The sequence below is a fragment of the Eleutherodactylus coqui genome, chromosome 1, assembly GCF_035609145.1.
Source record: "Eleutherodactylus coqui strain aEleCoq1 chromosome 1, aEleCoq1.hap1, whole genome shotgun sequence".
Lineage (NCBI taxonomy): Eukaryota > Metazoa > Chordata > Amphibia > Anura > Eleutherodactylidae > Eleutherodactylus > Eleutherodactylus coqui.
Window position 1 is genome coordinate 164,079,858 of NC_089837.1, and position 22,650 is coordinate 164,102,507.

The window sequence follows — 22,650 nt, forward strand, 5'->3', positions numbered from 1 at the left end:
AAAGGTTGTGGTCTCACATTGCCCCACAAAGTATAGTGGCCCATCTACCCCAAGTCCCAATTAATAGTAGTCCCTCTGCACCCACAAACAAAAATAACAGTGGCCTCTCTCAGTCCCCTTACAAAGCAATAGTGGTTTTGCGATTTGCTATGTTTTGTAGCCCATGTTTCCCTATGGAGCCTTCCTTTGTGTTGCATCACATTGCACAAAAATGCAGTTTTTATGTGGAGCAATGCAACTTTTACAGTAGGAAATTCTACGGTTTTCCCTAAAATAAACCCTAGCTGCATACAAAAAAAACAACAAAACAATACATCACCTAACAGGCGCTGTCTCCTTCTGAAGCTCCGCGGCACTTGTCTGTAGTCTCCAGCCAGCGCTTCCTGGTCAGGGGGTTCAAAAATCCCGCCTTCAGGAAGCACTGGCTCTGATTGGTTCTCGAGCGCTGCAGCTTAGCCAATCACTACAGAGCTCAATGAACCAATCACAGGCATTGCATTGAATGGCTGTGATTGGTTGAGCCACGGCGCTTGAGAACCAATCAGAGCCAGCGCTTTCTGAAGGCGGGATCTTTGAACCCCCTGACCAGGAAGCTGAAGACTACAGACAAGTATAGCACAGCAGGGATTATTCTGTGTGTAAAACTCAATAAAAAGTATAAGGCTGGGCTCATACTGAGCAGAATTTCCATGCAGACCCTCCACATGGAAAAAAAAACGCTGCATTTACAGTAGCAGCAAAGTGGATGAGATTTTCAAAACTGGATTTGGAGACAGGCTTTCCGCGGCTGATCTGCATGGAATGCCTGCTGCGGACACTACGCTGAAAATCAGCCCTGTGGGAGCGCAGCCTAAAGAAACTTTTATTAATAACGTGTTCACTTGGAACAGCTGTGTCTGCAGTGTAGAGAACAGTGCAGGCACAGCCGGAGCGCCCTCTACTGGCTCTGCTATTCAGTGAGGTAAAGATGGAATTCCCTAGCAATAGCAGAAAAGGGGTTGTGGAGGAAAAATGTACAGAATAGACTCATAAAACATATTGCAAAAATGCTTAGAATCCCCCATTCTGTACATTAAGAAACATTTAGATGACAATTACACTCTATGAGCGGCTTCACACAGGAGTATGTATTTTTGTGCGCAACACAGTGCAATGTAGGAGTCTTTTTTCACGCATTTCGGCATATTTTACTGTCCTCTTTGCATTAACAGGACATGGTTTTTCTGCATACGGGACACAACCACGCCCAATTTAAATGGCCATTTAGCCTAATGAGTTCCAGATGTGTGCTTTTTCTCCGAGGAATAGCACAGTGTATTGTGCATACCATTGCATGTATTTGCGCACTCACCATAGGCTTTCATGGGGACCTCTGGTGCGCAAATGCTCACTTGCATACCAATTCTTTTCTGCGCAAGCAAAAATGCGTACACAAGAAAGGGGATGAGAACTAACCCACTGAGATCATCTCGGTATATGGCACACATAAATTTTGCGCACGTAAATACGTCCATATGAATTCGCCTTAAGGCGCCAACGAGGGACAGAAGGACTTAGGTCAAAAATAGGGACTGTTTCTCCAAAAGACACTTAGATATACATATGCTTCTGATTTTACAATGACACAGAGAGGTCGTTCTGCTGCTTCTCACACTCTGCATTGTGGAGGTTGCATATAGAGTGCACACGCAGTCTATAGCTATTTGCAATATATATGTATATACACAGACACTATGGACGGTCCTCTCCACATCACGTAACATGAGCTGATCGGTCACGTGACCGCGCGAGCTCCGCCCTGTACTGCGCCTGCGCACACCCGCAGCCTCTCGTGTCCTGGTCTCAGAGTCAGGAATTTAACGCAGCTGCGCGCTGACGTCATCACTGCGGAAAGGAGCGGGAGGAGGAGGAGGGTCGGCCATCTTCCACTCCGAGGAGCTCTGGGGTCGGGAGCAGGTAGGCGGCAATGACAGACGGCGGCTCCTGGAGACCGTTACTGGCGGTGGTCCGGGCGTCGTTCTAAGTACTACGGGCCGTGTGGTTTCTTCATCCCGTCATGTCTGCGCTGGAGGGTGCAGCTGGCACAGTCGCCGGGCGCGGTCACAGAGCTGCTGCCTGTCAGTCGTGACTGCTGGAGTCGTTCTGCTCCGCCTTGTGATGGAGGCTCCGGCCGTCCGACGGCAGCCATATCGTCTCCACAGAGCTGTGAGGAGAGCGCTCTGGTACCCACAATGCACCGGGCGCTGTAATGTCACCCCACAGACCTCCCGGGTGTGCCCACCTGTATGGTGGCTCCTACCCTTACCATACTACTAGTAGGTGCCCAGAGGCTGCCAGGAGAGGAGCCCACCTGTATGGTGGCTCCTGCCATTAGAGTAGTACTAGTAGGTGCCCTCAGGCTGCCAGGAGAGGTGCCCACCTGTATGGTGGCTCCTACCCTTACCATATTACTAGTAGGTGCCCTCAGGCTGCCAGTAGAGGCGCCCACCTGTATGGTGGCTCCTGCCTGTACTAATAGGTGCCTGCCTGTATGGTGGCTCCTGCCATTAGAGTAGTACTAGTAGGTGCCCTCAGGCTGCCAGGAGAGGTGCCCACCTGTATGGTGGCTCTTGCCCTTACCATATTACTAGAAGGTGCCCAGAGGCTGCCAGTAGAGGCGCCCACCTGTATGGTGGCTCCTGCCTGTACTAATAGGTGCCTGCCTGTATGGTGGCTCCTGCCATTATAGTAGTACCAGTAGGTGCCCTCAGGCTGCCAGGAGAGGTGCCCGCATGCTGCCCCGCCCCATAATGGGGGGGGGGGATGGTATTGCTTTGTCGGTGTTCTCGCGCTGGCTGTAGTGTGTTGCGCTGTATTTACACGCGGCAGGAACATCTGTGACTGTTCCGTCCCCCGTGTGGGACCTGCAGGAACCGCTGCGCTCGGCCCCAAAACTGCCTTGTTCAAATGAACGCATCCTGTATTTGGTCTGTGCCGGCTCTGCCGCAGGCGAATACCACCCGCTGCTGGCCTCCTCAGGTGTGCCGCGTACACTTGGCAACCTGGGGCGGGATATAGGGGTTGTTTTTTTTTTTGTTTGTTTGTTTGTTTTTTTTCTTCCCCAAACTTGTGAATGTAAAAGTGGCGCAGGTGGGATGTCGTCATGTGACTGGCTTAATCTGGAAAACCCCTGTAAAATCTCACCTTCGCCTCCCTATTCTCTGATGAGGCCCTGTTCCTGCAGGACTGGTCTTTGTGAAGGCTTGTTGGTCCCTCACGGCTTTGTCACTGCTTGCTTTGCCTGCAATAAAGGCTCTGTTTTCCTTAATTGTGGCCATTAACTATTTAGATGCAGTTGTCAATTTTGACAGTGACAGCGGAGTCCGTCCGGTGACCCTGCGTACGGCACTAGGCTATATTGCATATGGCTGCGGAGCCTCGGAGGTGGTCCTACTCAGTACAGGTGTTTTTTAGGTGGCTACCCACAGCCTATATGTAGTGTTAATACGGGCAGCTTCCGTTAACATCAATGGAGTCGTCCACACGGAATCCACGTTAAAATAGAGCATGCTATTGTTTTTCTTCCGCTCACAGAATACATGATTTATACCTGAGTGTGAGAAGGGAAAACCTGAAAATGCATGCCTTTCAATCCTGCATCTTACTATAGTTCGTCCGTGAGGGCAGTGCGCGCAATTCACAACTCAAGTCCAGGCGTGTGAGATTGGCCTAAGGACTGACAAGTGAGCAATTTCTCACTCAGTGGCCACATGTACATGGGACGACTATCACTTCTCCATAGAGAGAAGTGGCCGCAGCAGAAACAGCGATAAAATTTACATGCCGCGGCTTTGAATTCCGCACGGTATGTCAATTTCGGCGCGGACTGGCCGCAGCGTGTGGATGAGATCTTTGCAAATCTCATCCACTTTGCTACTTTATCCCAGGATAAAAATTGCTGGTGGAGTTTCCGTGCAGAAACCCCCCCCAGCCTCAGGGCTCCGTGCACAAGGTCTGATTATGTAGAAAAATGAAACTTTGAGTGGTGTTACTACAGCATGTGTCCATGTAAGGTTTTTAATAAAGAACCGGTCAAGAAACCATGTCAAACAACAAGCAAACAAAAAAGTTATTGTTTTGACGTTGTTTCTTGACCGGTTCTTAATTATAAACCTTACGTGGACACATGCTAAATGGCAAATTATGAACCCATGTCGTGTGTTTTTCTTTCTTTTTTAAGGATTGAAATGTGAATCCGCCTTTCAGGTCCCATTGCTATATCTTCTCTTATCGTGGCTCGCAGCATTCTTGTGGCCTTCCATCTCGGTAAACAGATGCTGTGCTGCACGCTGCTCTTATACTTGGCACGTCGCTTTTTTTCTCCCTACACATTATTCTGCTGTCTATATACTAATATTTGGCCCTGTTCATAATGGATTATTTTTGCCTTAGTTTAGATGTTTTCTTTGTTAAAAAAAAAAAAAAAAAAAGTGTGCATGCATCCTTTATAGGAAAGTGCAGAAGATGTCTCTTAGCCAGGGAAGAAAAGAGCACACATGCTGTGACACTATCTGAGCAGAGCCCAAAGTTTATCCTCAGGGCTATCTACTAAATAGATACACAGAAGATGAAGTGCTCTCTGACATGTTGTGCAGAAGACAGGTCTAATTTCTGCTATTGCAAACCTAATTGAAGTAATTTAGAAGAACATACTGTACATGCACGGACCATCCCCCACTTCACAGAATTCCAGAGTTTGTAGTCACTTTCATCTGGAAGGGTTTGGTGTTTTGCTCTCTGTATTGTGTGATACAGCTGTACCCCCCCCCCCCCCCCCCCCCCCACCTGCACTTATTACTCATGTAATATGACCTATGGTTTCTGTGCACCAATGTGTAAGCTCAGCACTTCCAGTTCCTCAGCAGTTTCCTCTGAATTCAGCATTTTCCCTTGAACTTGCTGTGAGGCTCCTGCCTCTTCCTTCCGCTGATCCTGGCAGCAGTGCTGACTGTTCATTGTTGGGGATCTGGGAAGAGACTTGTTATCCCTGCTGGTATGAAGCATCCTTCTGTGCCGCTCCTGCCTTCCACCCCCTCCGTGTCATGTGCTGTAGGCCTACAAGAGCTGACATCCTCTAGTCACTGCTTATCAAACAGTATATAGTTTTCTCTGACGGCTGAATGAATGTAAAAGCTGCAGGTAGGCTGGGGCAAGGTGAAGGGCAATGGTTGGCATGCTGTCTCAGATGTGCAGTAATATACAGGATTACAATGTGTTTCCTTATATGTACTTTCTAGACAATCTGCAATTATGGTTACATTTATGGGTCTCTTGCTTGGTTATATTGGGCAACCATATTCCTAAACCCAGTTTTACTATGATGACCTGGACTCTGGTGCTGATTCAAACCTATTTTATTTATTTATTATTCTTATTTATTTTTTATCCCATCTATCTTAACAGATCTGTTTTAATCATCATGGGAAGAGCAAACTGAAATAAATCCAACATGATCGGAGGGCTATTCATCTACAATCACAAGGGAGAGGTCCTCATTTCCCGGGTGTACAGAGATGACATTGGGTAAGCAGCTTTTATTTATTTATTTTTTCTCAAAGCTGCTTTAACTGGTTGGTGTTGTGTAAAGTCAAAGGCTTTGTTTCACCAAGACAACCCTTGTCTAAGGCCGCCTGCAGACGGGCGGAAATCCCGCAGCGGGATTTCCACCACTAAAAGCCTGCATAGGAGTGCATTACAATACTCACTCCTATGCAGACAGCCGCGCGAAATGTCGCACGGCAAACAAACCGCGGCATGTCCTATTTCTGTGTGGGGCTCGCAGAGCCTCGCACAGAAACGTCACTCACCCGGCGGCCGGCTCCGGTCTGCACATGCGCCGGCACATGAAAGAGCCGAGGCCGCCGGGCGCGGGTGAGTACGCGCTCCTCCCTGCAGGCACTCGGGTCTGGTCCCGCGGCGAGAATTCTCGCCGCTGGATCCGACCCGCCCGTCTGCAGGCGGCCTAAAATGAAGTTTGTACTAATTGCTGTGGTTCTTCTCTCCCTTTGATCAGCAGTCATAGTATTTTCTGGCCAATCATTTCCCCTGCATTATTGCACAGCATTCGTGGATGAGCTGGGTCCACCAGCATGGGGTTTCCAAACAAGCTTCAAGTTTTGTATTTACCCTCCTGCACTTTGTTACATTTGTGACATGTCTTTTTGCATTACAAACAAAGCCACAAGACAAAATGTTTTGCATTGTACCATAGACTATAAAGTGATAGTTGGCAACAAAATGACTATTAAAGATGCTTCAAAAAAGTTAATCTAGCCAGCCTTTTTTTTTTTTTTAACTTGTGCCCTTGCTCTTTGTCCATAGCAGGTTATAAGTGCTTTCAAATAGTGGGAAATGGTTTTCTGATTTCTATTTTTGAGGTTCTAGGCTTTGACATTTTTGTGTATAATACTTTTTATTGCTGGTACGTAAACAGCGAGTGTTTTCCCCATAGTTATTCTATAGCTACAGGGTTGATGCTTTCTGATCCCTTTTGCAATGTATTCTGCAAGGTCACATCTTGCTTCTAAAATCTTCATTAAGGTGGAAAACGTTTAATCCAATAAATCCTCTTCTCTCAACCTCACCCTTCATCCTTCTCATCCCTTGGGGGATATGTAGTTTAGCAGATCCATTTTATAAGGACTGTTATGTATTTTTAGAGCTTTAGACTTGATTTATAGTATGTTGTTCTGTATTTCTTCATTCATAAGCCTTGTCAAGCATTGTTATACTATAAAGTCAAGTTTTGAGACTGACACACATTTTGGTTTTCATAAAGTTTTCTGCTTCAGCTTTTATGGTGGTAATTTGCATTAACTGTAGATTGTTATGAAGAGTGATCAGATGAATTGCAATAAACTTCACTCATTCCTTGCCATCCAAATTAACTTAATCACAAAAACCTGTTTGCACTGAATTTCAGCCCTACAAAAGAATGACCTGACATAATTTCAGTGATCCTTTTGTAGACTCAGGAGAAGGACAAGGCAGCTGATATAATTCAATCAGCATGACAGTGATAACGGCAGATTGGATGCTTTAAAAGGAAGGTGCCTAAAATCATTGCTTTCTGTTAACCATTGTTGCCTCCAAGGAAACAGTCGCTATTGCTTTGCATCGAAAAGGCTTTACAGACAAGGACAATCGACCATTTATCAGATCATCAAGAACTTCAAAGAGAGATGTTTAATTGCTGTGAAGAAGGCTTCAAACTGCCCAAGAAAGTCCAGCAGGTGCGAAGACCATCTCCTAAAGAGGATTCAGCTATGGAATCAGTTCAGCACCAGTGTAGTTTGCTTTTGGGAATGGCAGCAGGTAGGTGTCGTTGCGTCTGCACACACAGTGAGGCAAAGGCTAATGGAGGCTAGCCAGGTGTCAAGCAGGGAAGCAAAGAAGCCACTTCTCCAAGAATCAAAAACAGACCGACATTCTGCAGAGATCTGAGTTGGTTATTGTTCTCTGACGAAGCCCTCTTCAGACATTTGGAAGAATGATTGCCCGGGATAGAAAAGGTGAGCGCTATCATGAGTCCAACAGTAAAGGTGCCTGAGACCATCCATGTTTGGCGTTGCTTTTCATCCAAGGGAGTGACCTCACTCCAATTTTATCTAAGAACGCTGCCATGAATAAATAATGGGATCTAAACAACCTCTAAGAGCAACTTCTCCCAACCATCCAGGAGCAATTTCCAGCATGATGGAGCACCATGTCACAAGGCAAAAGCGATGCTTAAGTTGCTCAGTGAACAAAAGATTGAAATTTTGGGTCCTTGGCCAGAAAACTACCCAGCTGTCAATCATATTGAGAACATGTGGTCAATCCTCAAAGTCGGTGGACAAATAAAAATGCAGAAATTGTGATAAACTGCAAGCACTGATTAAGCAAAATGGGTTGCCGTCATTCAGGATTTGGTCCACGGCAAATCACAGAAGTCTAAGAGGAAATGGGGGGATTCGACACTAAATATTGAATCTTTGTCTAAACTTAATTTATTTGTCAATTTTAAAAACCTAATAAAAAACATATAATTCAATAACCATAGAATCATCTGATTAAGAAATCTAAAAACGCAGAAACACCAAACTTTGTAAAAGTCAAACTTTGGCCGCGACTGTACACTGCATGTTTGTTTGCCGTATTGACTTTCTGATTCTCCATCCTGTCTAACTGCTGAGTAGAGTTCATTAAAGAGCATTTGTAGCACTTGGGTAAAAAGTGTTCCTTATTGCTTGATGCATATAAAAGGGTATGGTCTATGGGAACTGATTTCTCTTAACAGCAGTGCCTTAAAGACAATATTTAACTAGCTTCGCTGCCTCACCAGATTTTTGCGATGCAGAAGATGAACCGGCAGAACCATGCATTTACTGTTTCTTTACACCCTGCATTACAGTCAATAAGGCCTGTTTTGGCACCGTTCAGTTTCGTCATCTAATGGATGTTTTGCCCAGGGAATTCCCCTTTCCTGCTCCCATAATGGAACGGGAAAACTGAATCCTCGAATGCAGATGTGGACGTAACCTAAACAGAAAACTGGTGCAACTCGCTTAACATTGGGTTTCTATGGGATGTATGTTTCAACATTTTTATTCCAGTTCTGCAGCTTTTGGGCCCAATGTCCACAGGCAAATTTCGTTTGCGGAATCCACGTAGGAGATCTGCAAAGCAAACCTTCCATTAGAGAAGCATGGATGTCTGCAAATGGATTAAAAGCATGTGGATTTGATTTGCAGACCTTTTGGTCTGGAAAACAAATCGCAGCATACTCCATTTTTCTGCAGATACCGCAGGGACTGCTTTCATTGGAAGCTGTCTGATCCGCAGGAAGAGTTAAAAAAAACTGTACTGCGCATGTCCGCCAGTGAGCTGAGAGGACTATACGCAGTACAGCGAACCTGGAAGTGAAGGGATCCACACGGATGCCGCTGCTGGGGAAATTGGGTAAGCGGGGCTCACTGGGTGCTGGCGGATTCGGTGCACGGAATCTGCACGTGCCATGGACATGAGGCCTAAATGTGCAATTGTCATCTACAAGTGTTAGAAACTGCATGCATCTTACTGCACATGATCCTATTTATTTTTTTAAATCCTGTTCTAAGTGAAGCCTGTAAAGTTCCACAGCTGAAATCGGGCACCACAAAGCTGATGATTCTTGCTGCAAGGAAAAAGACGCATGTCAAATTTCGTAAAACTGGTATAAATATGTGGATAAAAGCCATGTGGAAACTGTCTTAAAGGGTTTGTCTCAAGATAGACTTTTATTCCCTATCCTATGTATAGGTGACTAGTCTGATTGGGTGGGTCCCTCAGTGATCACAAAAAATCAGGTTCCTGTCTCCAACTTCTTCCCTGCGGTTTCCCACGACACCTGCAGCATTGCTTTTGTCTTTTCTATTGGGCATTGCAGCAGCGATGATTATCTGTATGCCTGATGTGACTGCTGCTACAGCCAAATTGCTCGCTTCAGTGGTATATAATATGAGACTGCTGAGGCGAGGGATCATCTGCTGCAGTCACATGGGGAATACGGAACGGCGCCACTGCAGCCATATAAATAAAGCATGACTGGGAAGACTGAGGTGTGTGTGTGTGTGTTGTTTCACTTTCTGTATTTGCATAATTGTTGTAGTAACTCTGCCAACCCTTTTAAAGGCATTTAGAGATGCTTTACAGCAACATTGGATTGTGTAGTTTAGAGAGGTTTGTCCTCTAGGAAGAGTGTTCTGTGACCTGCAGGTGGGAGGAGGAGGTAAGCTATGACCAACTATTTGTGACTGGTTGATCTGATGTTATCCATATATAGGTGTTACCTTTCTTTTGTAATCTGCCTGTGATAATGAGGTGATTGCTAATATCTTAGCGAGAAATGGAGGACACTATAGAGAGCTTACTGGGCAGTGTAGCTGGTGATCCCCCCCTGCTGTGAGAAAGTGATACACTGGAGCACCATCTCTGTATGTCTCTGGTTCTCTCACTTGGCAGCATGTCATCTGAGCAGCCAATTAGTTGTTTTTTTTAGGTGACTGGAGGAAAGAAGTCTAATAAGCTGAGAGAGAAGCATTTTTCTTTTAACATGTCAGATTCTTAGATTCATTTGTAGTATTAGTCACTTGGCTTTCATAAATTAATATAAAAACTTGATTTAATTTAAATTGATGTTTTGGTCAGACATTCCCTTTATGGGGATTTCCAGCTTATAAAGTGATGGTATATTACTAGGATGCGCCATCACTTTAAGATCTGGGAGTTTGATGACTGGGACCCCCATCAATCCTGAGAATGAGATGCTCTCCCTGCACAATGGAGCTCACAGCTGCGCAGGAAGTTGCAATTGCCCAAATTCACTTGAGAAGATGGGGAAGCCCTTTAATAAGCCTCTTGGGCATCACTTGCCCAACGGCCAGATTACTCAACTCTTTAACCTGTGACATTATTGGGATTGAGCTGAGAGCAGAGAAAGAGGGTCCGGGCATGGCTGTACTGTCACTCTTTACAGGGAATTTTTTTTTTTCTTTCCCTTTTGGTGAGGTTTTTTTCTTTTTTGTGCTATTAGTGAGATCTTTGGTATACTGTAAGTGGCGAAGCTCTTTAACTTCTGCGACTGTGGCATGCATCTGGCATGGGCATTGCTTTAAGATGCTATACTGTGCAGTGAGGATGTCTGCAGTATTCGGTGTGCGCTTCTTTGGGGTCTTTGCTGGAGTGCTATGTTCTTTTAGTATTTTATTTCTAACCCTTTCTTTCATTGCTGTCACTGTCCTTTTCCTTGCTGGTGCCATCTCTTTCCATCTCATCACTTCATTGGCTGCTGTAGCAATAGGTAAGATCTTACTGCTGCGACTTGCCTTGTAGTGCCAGCTTCAACTCTGTGCTTATACCAAATCTGCTGCAGTCTTTACTTTAGAAGCTTCCATTCTCTAACCAGTTTAACTAAAATGTTTTGTGGCTTGAACAAAAGTATTGTAAGTTACTAGCTTCACCCCCCTCCCACTAATTATGTTCTACCTCTGCTAGAGACCTATGAATTGTCCAGCAAATGATGGATTTCTATAGCTATTGGTTGGGTTAGCACACAGTCAAGTTACTAGCTCGCATATTGCACTGAGCTAATATGTCGGTCTCTAGTAGGGAACCTATTGAATTTGCTGTGGTAGTAACAATCATTACTGGTAGCGTTCTTGTCCTTTTGATATCTATTTGGGTGTATTACTGCTAACACATCTTAAAGGTGGTAAATTCTAATCTACTTGGCTTTAAATGTTTGGGTTTTTTCTTTTTCGGTTAATCTAATTTCCATTGCTAACAGTATAAACTTGCAACTTTATAGTTAAATGCTTATTAAGGGGAACCAGTCATGTCCTTTTGGGCACCATAAGGTAAGTTTAAAGGCTCAGAGCAGGGGCCATGAAGTCTGTGTGTGGTTCCTTTTTTTTTTTTTAAATTTATTTTTTAAAGATATATTTATATTCTTACCTGGCAACAATTCCTTTGCTGGACGCCAGGACGCCACTGGTCAGTGTCTGCATTGGACCAAGCAGTGGCTTCCCTGGTAGACGGTGAGGAATAAAGAGCCAGGTAAGTATTTAAAAAAAATCCCCGCATTCCATGGCTCCTGGCCTGTGAGGGGTGTAAGCTTGGTGTATGGTGCTCATGGGGCCTGACTGGTTTCCCTTTAACAATGTGTCTATATAGTCTCCTTTTTCTGTCAATGCTGCCAAAATTGACATTATTGGAGCTCTATCTTCTGTGGACAGATATGGTGATTAAAGTTATAGGCTGTAAGCTTTGATGGCTTGGGCTTGTAACAAAGGTTCATACCTGGGCATAAAGGTCATGAAAAATTATTTTACTTTTAGTGCATGCTTGAAGGACCCATTGGCTCTCCTGACAAGTCTGTTTTAGGACTATTTCATTAGTTAACAATTAGATGGATCTATTAGAAATTTCTGAGATGAAAGCTGGGTGTTACCAGTTGGTGTCCTTGCTCATTCTGACATTGTCCAGTCATTGCCATCTGTCACAGGACACAACACTCTGACAAGTGAAATGGCAACACCTAGTTGTCAGTTTAGTCATGCGTATCCTGGAGGAATAAAAGGAACAACTCTTACACTTTATTTTTTTTAATTGTCTAGAAGTCTTTCATTGGACATGTCTGTTTTTTAAGAACATACTTGTAAGAAGAGCCAAGGATAGGCCCACTTACTTTATTTTGAGGAATGAAAATATATATATTTTTTTATTTTTTTTTTTCTCTTACCATCCAGAAGCCACTTAGTCTGAAGTACTCTCCTATCGTGGTCTTAATGCTTGTATTATGTTTTGCCTTCATGCAGGAGGAATGCAGTGGATGCTTTCCGTGTCAATGTCATCCATGCCCGGCAGCAGGTGCGCTCTCCTGTCACCAACATTGCTCGTACCAGCTTCTTTCACGTGAAGCGCTCAAACATCTGGCTGGCAGCAGTCACCAAGCAAAATGTCAATGCTGCTATGGTATTTGAGTTCCTTTATAAGATGTGTGATGTCATGACTGCTTACTTTGGAAAGATCAGTGAGGAAAACATCAAAAACAACTTTGTACTGATCTATGAGTTGCTCGATGGTAAGAGTCCAAATAGTTCTTTGGTTGATGTATCTTATGACTGATTTATGTTTTTCTTAATGAGCAAGTTGCCAACTAGTCACTTTCTTTTTTTTTTTTTTTTTTTTTTTCTTCTTCTCTCTTCCTTCTGTAACAGAAATCCTGGACTTTGGCTACCCACAGAACTCTGAAACTGGAGCACTGAAAACCTTCATTACCCAACAAGGGATTAAAAGCCAGGTAATTGGCTGCCACAGTCCTCCACATGGAACTTTCCCGACACAAATTGATTTGTGGATTAACAGCATGTTAATTTCTATTTCTACATTGAAAGAGGTTACGGTCAGTTAAGAGTCCAGAGCCCTGGCACAGGTGTGAAAGGGGCCATACACTTGCAGATTTTGCTTTGGCTTCACCGCAGAAAAATTTGCCACCTGTGGACTTGGCCATATCTTTGTAAGATCAGATGTATAGTTGGAATCAAAATCATTCAATTCCTGTTGCAAATTGGGTTTATCTGCCGAATTTACAAACTTTCAGTTGTTTACAAAAACCAAACAACGTGAATAGTTCAACACAGCTAATAAAGTGGCTTTTCCAAATTCAACACAAAAAGCCGCTTTTAATGATTACTACAGTCTCTATTCTATCTTCTGTATAGAATGTTTGCACACATCTGCAGTGCAGGTGTTCTCAAGCACACCTGTTGCAATTAATGATGGTTGCATCAGTCGTGCATGAGAGAAAACATCAAATACTCTGACTAGCTAGGCCTTTGAGGGTGCATTCACGTGGGCGAGAATATTTGTGTAGCGAGACGCACAAATACAACACATTATTTGCAATGGTTGTATTTACGTGACTGACTTTATACTTTTTTTTTATTTTTTTTTTATTTTTTCTCCCGCAGTGATGCTGGGTGACAGAAAAATCGAAACGTGTTCTATTTTCATGCAAGTCTCGCACAAGAATAGAACATGCATATGTGTGGTCCTCCTGCAGATAAACGGGGTCTTCATGCATTGTGCGATGCGAGTCACTTCTGAGGGCATGACTCTCTGTCGCTCGTGTGAATGCACCTTTATTATGATTAATTCTTGTCTAGTGTGTTTTTGACTGCCGGGAAACACAACCACATATGGTCTTATACATAGGCTGCAGTCACATTTAGCGTCTCTTATGTTTTTGTTTTTGTTTTTTTTGCAAAGGTTTCTGAAAAACTGAGAGATGGTTAAACTGGTTTTCCTAGTACTTAAAATTGCTGCACAAGCACTCTGTTCTTCCTGGTTGCTGTCGACCGGGAAATGTGATTTTGGCTGCAGCAGTCATGTGTCCTGGTCAGCAGCAACTAGGAAGGACGAAATGGCTGTGAAGCCATTTTAAGTCCTAGGAAAACCCCTTTAAGTCAAGAGAATGGTCCAAAAAGTTAGAGCAACCCTACAATCCTGGATAAGCAGAGATGGTCAAGCCAATTCTGACTGTCTGTCTGATGCACTACAACTGCTTTGATTGGCGAGTCCTGCCCATGGGAGCGGCATTGGCCAGTCAGATCAGCATGTAGTGTCTTAGACCAGGGGTCCCCAACTCCAGTCCTCAGGGACTACCAACAGGTCATGTTTTCAGGATCTCCTATAGCAGGAACACCTGTAGCAATGTCTGAGGCACCAACAAAAATTACATCACCTGTGTAATACTGAGGAAATCCTGAAAACATGATCTGTTGGCAGTCCCTGAGGACTGGAGTTGGGGAACCCTGTCTTAGACTACCAATGCACAGTGTAGTCGAAGCTGTGCGCCATTTTTATTTGTCGAAGACCATAGTGTCTGTTAAAGAGAAGAGATCATTGCCTTTGAACAAACATGGATAAGGATACTAAAGGGCCCTGGAGATGCAGTTGGAAACGGTTCACTAGCTCAAAGTTAAAGGAACTGCCTGCATATTGCTGAAAGAGGAAGCTATTCCCGGCTGCCACCAGATTCCTGAGGAGGCAAGCAGTTAAAAGACCTTTAGCAAGACTTGGTGGCTGAAAAGTCTGCTCAAAACCATGCAAATAAGCCACGGAAGTTTTGATCTTCTGTTCTGTAGAGTGATTAAACAAAACCAGACTCTTTCAGAACTATAGATCAGTGGTATATCTGGAGGAAAAAGAATGCTTACACTGAAAATGACCACCTGTCTACAATGAAGCATGATAGTGGCTCGGTGGTGATCTGAGGCTGCTTTGCTTTCTCTGGCACTGGAAACCTGCAACATGTGGAGGACAAGATGGATCCAATCAAATGAGGAAATTCTAGGAGAAAACGTCATGCCTCCAGTGGGAAAGCTGAAGCTCGGAGTCATTGGACCTTCCAGCAGGACAATGATCCTATGTATACTTCAAAATCCACCAAGGCTTTGTTTCAGAAGTGGTCCTGGAAGATCTCTGGTGGGATTTCAAGAAGGTTGCTACAGCATGCACACCACTACCTGTGAAGGAGGGTAATATTCTTCAGGAACACTGTCAGACGCTAGTATCTGGTTATGCATCACATTTGCAGCAAGTCATAACAGTAAGGGTATTTTCACATGTACCAGAAATAGAGGTTTTCTGCAAAAAGTCAAAATCCACACAGTGTTCATACTGACACAAAATTCTTTTGTGGAAATGCTGTGGATTTTTCCTTGAGTTCTCTGCCGCAGAACTTCTGCTATGTGTGAACATGCCCTAAAAGGGTATTCTACAAAGTACAAAGACGCCTGTCATGAAGGGATTAAATAAATTTGAAACTGAAGTAGTCAGAAGTGGCATGATGAATTTAGAGAGCGCAACACAACTAATAGAACAAGTGCTATCTAAATAGTTTGAAACGTTTGCAAAAAGCCAAAAAACAGTTTGTGAATTTGGCAAATAATAACTTGCAATGATTGAATAATTTTGGTTGCATTACAAAGGTCTAGTCTCTTCATCCTAGCATCATGGCTTGCATTCAAAACAGAGCTGTGTCAATCCTACAGATGCACACAGGCAGTGATGAAGCCCATTAACTGTCGCCTACAAATCGGGAGCTAATCTCTAATTCTGCGCTGTATCTGAACACGATACTGATGTTACACAGAAATGCACAACTGCAATATTTTCCATTTTTTTACTGAAGTACAACTGGCATTGCAGTAATGTTAACCTATTCCCAGTCTTCTCTTTTGAGCTTTGTCTGCTCTCTTATATATTGTCTTTCAAGGTTCTGCTGTCTTATCTGTGGTGTCTTGCTTTTTATGTTGTGCCTTTTTGTAGTTTGACATACTAACTGCGCTTAGCTGCCACCCTAGACTTCAACTCAACTTTTCTTGTTTTTATCCCTACGTTTCCTGACCTGCTTGTCCGCTCTTCCTGCGTTTGCCTACCACATTGCTTCTCCTCTGCTTCATGTGGCTGGACATGTAGCACCAGGTAGGAGTGAATGGAATATTGCTGGTGATTATCTGTAGGGAAGGGGGGGTGGTAAATTTTTAAAAATATTTTTGCCATACAAAGTCTAGTGGTATAGACTCACTGAAAAACATGGGTGCTCAGTAGCTCTGTAATGTGTGATTGTTGGAGGGGGTCCCAACTGAGACCTTTTTCCCCACCAGGTGAGGCAGCCACTGACTACATGAAGAGCTTGCTTAGCACTTTCTACAATTCCCATAAACTTGATGGGGTGAACCATGCACATGCAAGCCAATCTCTCCATTCTTGTGGCTGCATGCAGCCATTGCTGGCCACTTTGCCTATAATTTTGTGAGATGGGAATAGCCATTTAATCCCTACTTACTGGGTAGCTAACATTGTACTCATTTTTTTTTTGCCTAAAAAGCCTTGTTAGCTTTAATCAGAGAAGGGAAAACGGGGATTTCTTTTGTATCATGTGTAATCACATGTATTTGAAATTAAATTGTACTAATAAAAGCATGAATACATCCCTGATAGCTTCCAGCTGGTAACATAAATCTTTATTTGTGTTCTGTCAGACCAAGGAGGAGCAGTCTCAGATCACCAGCCAGGTGACTGGTCAGATTGGCTGGAGACGTGAAGGCATTAAATATCGTCGCAATGAGCTATTCCTGGATGTTTTAGAAAGTGTTAACCTACTAATGTCCCCTCAAGGTAAGTACAGCATAGTGACTGGTTAAGTTGTAAATTGGGGGGGGGGGGGGGGGGGTGTTAACTTGGTGCTTCTGACTTGAATGTATCAATGTTTGATTTTTCTCCATTGACAGGTCAGGTACTTAGCGCTCATGTGTCTGGACGAGTGGTTATGAAGAGCTACTTGAGCGGCATGCCAGAATGCAAGTTTGGAATGAATGATAAGATTGTAATTGAGAAACAAGGCAAAGGAACAGCCGATGAGACAGGCAAAACGTAAGTGTGGTAAAGTTCTGGAGTACTTATGTACACTAGATACATCATCTTTCCACCTCTATAGATAAATCTATATATGCATGTAAGAAATGGTCCTTTCATAAATATCCCTTATTGAAGACTTGATTTGATGGTAAGTTTACGTGTGATAATTTGTTGTAGAAACCTGTGACTGACATTAGTTTCTATTTACCTGAATGGGTTTGTCTGCAGAATGTGCAGAGATTTCTGCAAACTCCATTCAAATGAATAGGAAAGTAGCTTAAATCAACTCTGCTGCATCTACACTTAGGCCTCATTCAGATGGTCGCATTGTACCTGAGACTCTCGGGCGCAACTTGCATCAGACGGCACACTTACAGGTGTCCATGTGCTGTCTGATCTGCAGGGATCCTGCACGTTTGTTGTATGTCCTATTCTCGCCATGGCTCTGTATGCTGTATGAACTATGCTTAAAAATACACCCGTCTGAATAAGCCTGAACAGGGTTTTACAGCAGTTCTCGGGTCTTCCAGTATTACATGCAGTTACATGAGGTTTTTTTTTTTGGTTTTTTTTTTTTGTGGTATACATTACTCTTTTATTTTGCAGTGGAAAACAATCCATTGCTATTGATGACTGTACATTCCATCAGTGTGTTCGTCTCAGCAAGTTTGATTCGGAGCGCAGTATCAGCTTTATTCCACCTGATGGAGAATTTGAATTGATGAGGTAAAATTTATTAAACTGCTTTTAAACCTCCTTAAAATGAAATGCAAAACACGAAGTTGACTTTTTAGGTAGAATGTCTTTATCTACGGTTCTCTGCACGCTTTTTGTTTCTGAAAATGTAAATACAATGACTGTTTTTAAAGGGGTATTCTGGTATACAAAACATGACTTCTAGTGAAAGTATGTGCTACAAAGTGAAAATCCTCAATGTATAGAAATTAAAACTTTTCAGTAGTTTCCCACATAATCACTTGCCCCCTGGTAAACTAAAATGTGTGAGCTTAATTATTATATTCACCTTAATAAGCTACAGACCAGATCTATACAGTCAGGAGGATTAGCTGTGTTCTCCTCTATTAGAACTGTGTGACAGGAGCAGTGTGAACATCAGTAATTGTGACAGAAATCTGTGTACCCCTGTAGGCAGTTTCTGAGGTAAGTCAGTTTCAGCCTGTGATGCTTTTACATTCACCTAAAATAAGAACAGAACCCCCAAGTAGCTCAGAGCTTGTCAGAACTGAAATCACATGACCATCTGAGGGGGGGGGGGAGGCGGAGTGTTTCAGACAAATAGCTAGCCAACGTAACATTAGCTCACTTGTATATACGGGGCCAGCTTTAGAGAAAGTGTGGCCCTGGGCAAAACTAACGATGGGGACCAAAATACTGAATATCACATTCAAGTTACAAGCGAGTGTGGTCAAGGACCTTTCACAAGAGTCTGCAAGAATCTCCTAAAGACCAAGAAAAGTCTGCACAAAAATCCACATATATACATGTGGATTATATAGCAGAAATCCACAGCAGGGCTGTGGGCGCGTTGCACACGAAGCCCACTGAGGGGTTTTCAACAGATGACAGCTTGGGCCTACTGCAGCGACAGGAAAAAGGCAGCACTTTGTCATTTGTAAGTTTGTGTTAGTGGTGAGGGGGTCCTTTTGGACCCTCCTAGTTTATGGACTCCCAATTTCAACCCCTAATGCTACACCACTGCTCAGGGAGGGTGCTGCAATTGCCCAGTTTGTCTTCCCATAACACCAGCCCTGCTTAGAAGTACTGTGTGCTAGCTACATAATGGGGGTGGGCAGGTGGAGAATCATTGTAGTGGCCCTTTTAAACTAACATTTTTTGTTTCTTAATTTCATTTTTGTTTTCTGATTTATTGTAGATATCGAACCACAAAGGACATAATCCTTCCATTCCGTGTCATCCCACTGGTTCGTGAGGTGGGCCGTACTAAACTGGAGGTTAAGGTGGTCATTAAATCCAACTTTAAACCTTCCTTGCTGGCTCAGAAAATTGAGGTGAGGGATTCTGCAGTGTGGAAAATACTAAGGGAAAGACTTAAAGGGGTTGTCCCGCGAAACAAAGTGGGTCTATACACTTCTGTATGGCCATATTAATGCACTTTGTAATGTACATTGTGCATTAATTATGAGCCATATAGAAGTTATAAGAAATTTTTCACTTACCTGTTCCGTTGCTAGCGTCCTCGTTTCCATGGAGCCGTCTAATTTTCAGCGTCTAATCGCCAAATTAGACGCGCTTGCGCAGTCCGGGTCTTCTTCTTTTCTCAATGGGGCTCCGTGTAGCTCCGCCCCGTCACGTGCCGATTCCAGCCAATCAGGAGGCTGGAATCGGCAATGGACCGCACAGAAGCCCTGCGGTCCACCGAGGGAGAAGATCCCGGCGGCCATCTTCAGCAGGTAAGTAAGAAGTCACCGGAGCGCGGGGATTCGGGTAAGCGCTGTCCGGTGTTCTTGTTTAACCCCTGCATCGGGGTTGTCTCGCGCCGAACGGGGGGGGCTGTTGAAGAAAAAAAAACCCGTTTCGGCGTGGGACAACCCCTTTAAGCAAGTATCTCTGACATTTCTCCTTCATTCATGTCACTTGCCACCCAAAGTACAAAAGATGGGACTACTTTACTTTTTACAGGCATGCTCAAATCGAATATATATTTTATATGTATTGCTTAGAAACCCTCCAATCGGATACTTATCACCTATCTTGTGTAAAAGTTGGCAGAACCCCTTTAATGCTGTTTTCTTTACAGGTTCGAATCCCCACACCACTCAACACAAGTGGTGTGCAAGTCATTTGTATGAAGGGAAAAGCCAAGTACAAGGCCAGTGAAAACGCCATTGTCTGGAAGTGAGTGATTGTAACTGTTTTATATGGACCTCCTGCATTTCTTGAAGCAAACAAATCTGATATGTGCTATTGTGTGTTGTGACACTTCATATAATTTTTCATCATTCAGGATAAAACGGATGGCTGGAATGAAGGAATCGCAGATTAGTGCTGAGATTGAACTTTTGCCAACCAATGACAAGAAGAAGTGGGCACGCCCTCCTATTTCTATGAACTTTGAGGTAAGGTTGCTTTTGTGATCTCACTTTTCAGGGTTATTAATTTAGGGCTCTTTTACACAGAACTAGCATTCCAAAAAATCGCTGGGTAGTGTGAATTTAAACAATAATGGTTCAGTGTAAACCTGGTCAACGACTGAACAAATTTTTTTTCCCACCTCGTTTCTTTTATGCAGACATAATCATTGTTTAGTAACACAGTTACATGTAAACAGTGATTGTTTAGTCATTCACATGCGCTGCTACAATGAATGTGAATGACTGAACAATTTATCAAGCTGCATGAGTGAACTTTCATCGTTTGCTTGCGAGACCGATTAAATCGCCCCGTGTAAAAGAAGTCTTAGTTGGAGTGTTTGCTTAAATTAAAAAAAAGCCTATTATCCAAATGACAATTATAGGCGGTCATTGCAGAAATCTAATTCCAAGCGATTCATTCACTTTTCTTGCAATTGTATTTGTCTTGGGCCTATAACAGCACTGTGGAATATGTTGGCGCTATATAAATAATACCTGTTAAAAGGTTTGCAACCACTCATAAATCACTTATGGAAAGTGTTAAGACTTATTAGCATAATCACAGAAAACACTAATGTTAGCGAATTACATGAAAGCTTTTAACACTTCTTTTCATTCTTCCCTAGGTCCCCTTTGCTCCGTCCGGCCTTAAAGTTCGTTACCTGAAAGTATTTGAACCTAAGCTGAACTATAGCGACCATGATGTGATAAAATGGGTGCGATACATTGGCCGCAGTGGAATCTATGAGACACGTTGTTAATGCATCAATACTTAGAGAGGAGGGAGCCACTTCCATTATTAATGCTGCCCCCCATTGCAGTACATTCCGATGGGGTGAACCCAAGTCAAGAGGCCATTATCTCAGGCTCTAAAGAGTGGAAAATGCTCCTTTCCTTTCTCGCTTCTTCCGCCCGACCATTACAGCCATTTGGCTCATTAACCCCATTCAGTCTGGAGGCTCTGCACAAAGATTTGGCATTGGAAAGGTTAACCACAGTTAGAGATCTAAACGTATAGGGGATCTCCCTGTCCACCTTGCTGCTATGTGGGGGTTTTTTTTTTCACATGCAGCTGCCCCTAACCTTGTATACCACCACAGTGTCTGTGAATATTGCTGGCAGATAGTATTTCTGAATAGTGTAGTGCTTCCTGCACGCTTCCCATCACATCCCTCTTACCAGTAGGTAGCAGCGTCATGTTTACTGTGTTCGAGTATTTTAAGTCATTAACTATTAACGCTGTCGCAGGCCAGCTCGACACCCTGAAAGAATTGGTGAGTTTTAACATCAAAATATGGGATGAGTGATTCAGAGAAAAATCTCTGCTTGGAGGAGTGATTACATCTGGATTTTTGAGGGGGTTTAGTCTGCAATGTTTATGACCAAATGTAGGGGAGGTTCAGTGACTCAGGCCCTTTCACTACTCATTAGTGAAGAAGAGGAGTAAAAGACCACATCATAGACGTCACAGAGAATTCTTTGTCATGGAGTGCAAAAGAATAAAACATATCACTGCCAATGAGCAGTCCCGACTCCTAAAGCAGTATGGATGGGATCCTGTAGCTTCCACTGATGTGGTTTGTGTGGCCCTGTGACTTCTCTCCTCCCTGTCCTCCTTGTGCTGTGATTTTTGCTCTGTTTTTTTTTCTTTGTGATGGTCGAATCATAAATCTAATAAACAGTGTAGAAAACAAAACTGGTGGTCCTGATTTATTTTAAACCCCTTAATGTTGCACGTGTTTCTGACATTAGAGGGGGTTTTGAGTTATTGTTTTTTTTGTTTTTTAAATATAGTTTTGGACCCCAAGTGCTAGTTCAGCACCACAGCATCTGACTGACATTCCTGGGCAAAAGGACTGGTGACCTTCCATAAGCCTGTCACTTAGGCCTCTAATGGAGAAGCCCCAAGGCAGGTTTACAGGACGTCCTTGTCTTGGCCTCTAATTGGCTGCAGCAGTCATATGGGTAGACAACCTACGTGACCGTTGCAGTGCCTGTAAATAGACTGAAGTACAGTGAGCGATGTCTGGTAAGGGGAGTATTTTTGTTTTTTAATATAGTGACCACCCTCACTGCCACCAATGTTGCTGGTACTCAGAACACCCGTTTAAAGGGTTATCCTGCTATCTATTATTATTCCCAATAGCCCAGTACACTCAAGTTCTGAAAACAGTGCCCCATGCTATTGATCCTCTTTTTATCTATATTGATCCTCTAATCTCCCAGTCCTGCAGCCGCCTTCAGAGCAAATGGGGCTGTCCTGCGGCTCCTGTCACCACATGATCTCTGCGTCTTAGGCTGGTGACACACCACCACATTTCAGCCGTGTTTTTGTCTATAATACTGGCATGTAGGTTGCCTGACTTGAACGCTAAGCATTATTGATTCCTATGATAAGAGTTTGGGTCAGGACATACTTCTGTATTACAGATGCAAAAAACGCAGTTGAAATACAGTGGTGTCACCAGCCTTACTGAATACTAAAAGCTCCTAGGAGTGTCATCTCCTCCAGGCAGCATAGTCATTGGTGGATGTTCTGGCCGGGCTTGACTTC

General features: G+C 43.5%; 1 protein-coding gene across 1 annotated transcript; it reads left to right on the forward strand.

The window, feature by feature from the left end:
* The first annotated feature begins 1,820 nt into the window (after nt 1–1,820).
* Nucleotides 1,821–21,792, forward strand: AP2M1 (adaptor related protein complex 2 subunit mu 1). Its single transcript, XM_066603129.1, has 11 exons — nt 1,821–1,956; nt 5,443–5,562; nt 12,375–12,640; nt 12,777–12,859; nt 16,608–16,743; nt 16,857–16,998; nt 17,590–17,709; nt 18,878–19,013; nt 19,763–19,860; nt 19,970–20,081; nt 20,723–21,792. Exons 2-11 carry the CDS (start codon nt 5,489–5,491, stop codon nt 20,855–20,857), a joined length of 1,302 nt encoding a protein of 433 aa, XP_066459226.1. The 5' UTR covers nt 1,821–1,956; nt 5,443–5,488; the 3' UTR covers nt 20,858–21,792.
* The last annotated feature ends 858 nt before the right edge of the window (nt 21,793–22,650 follow it).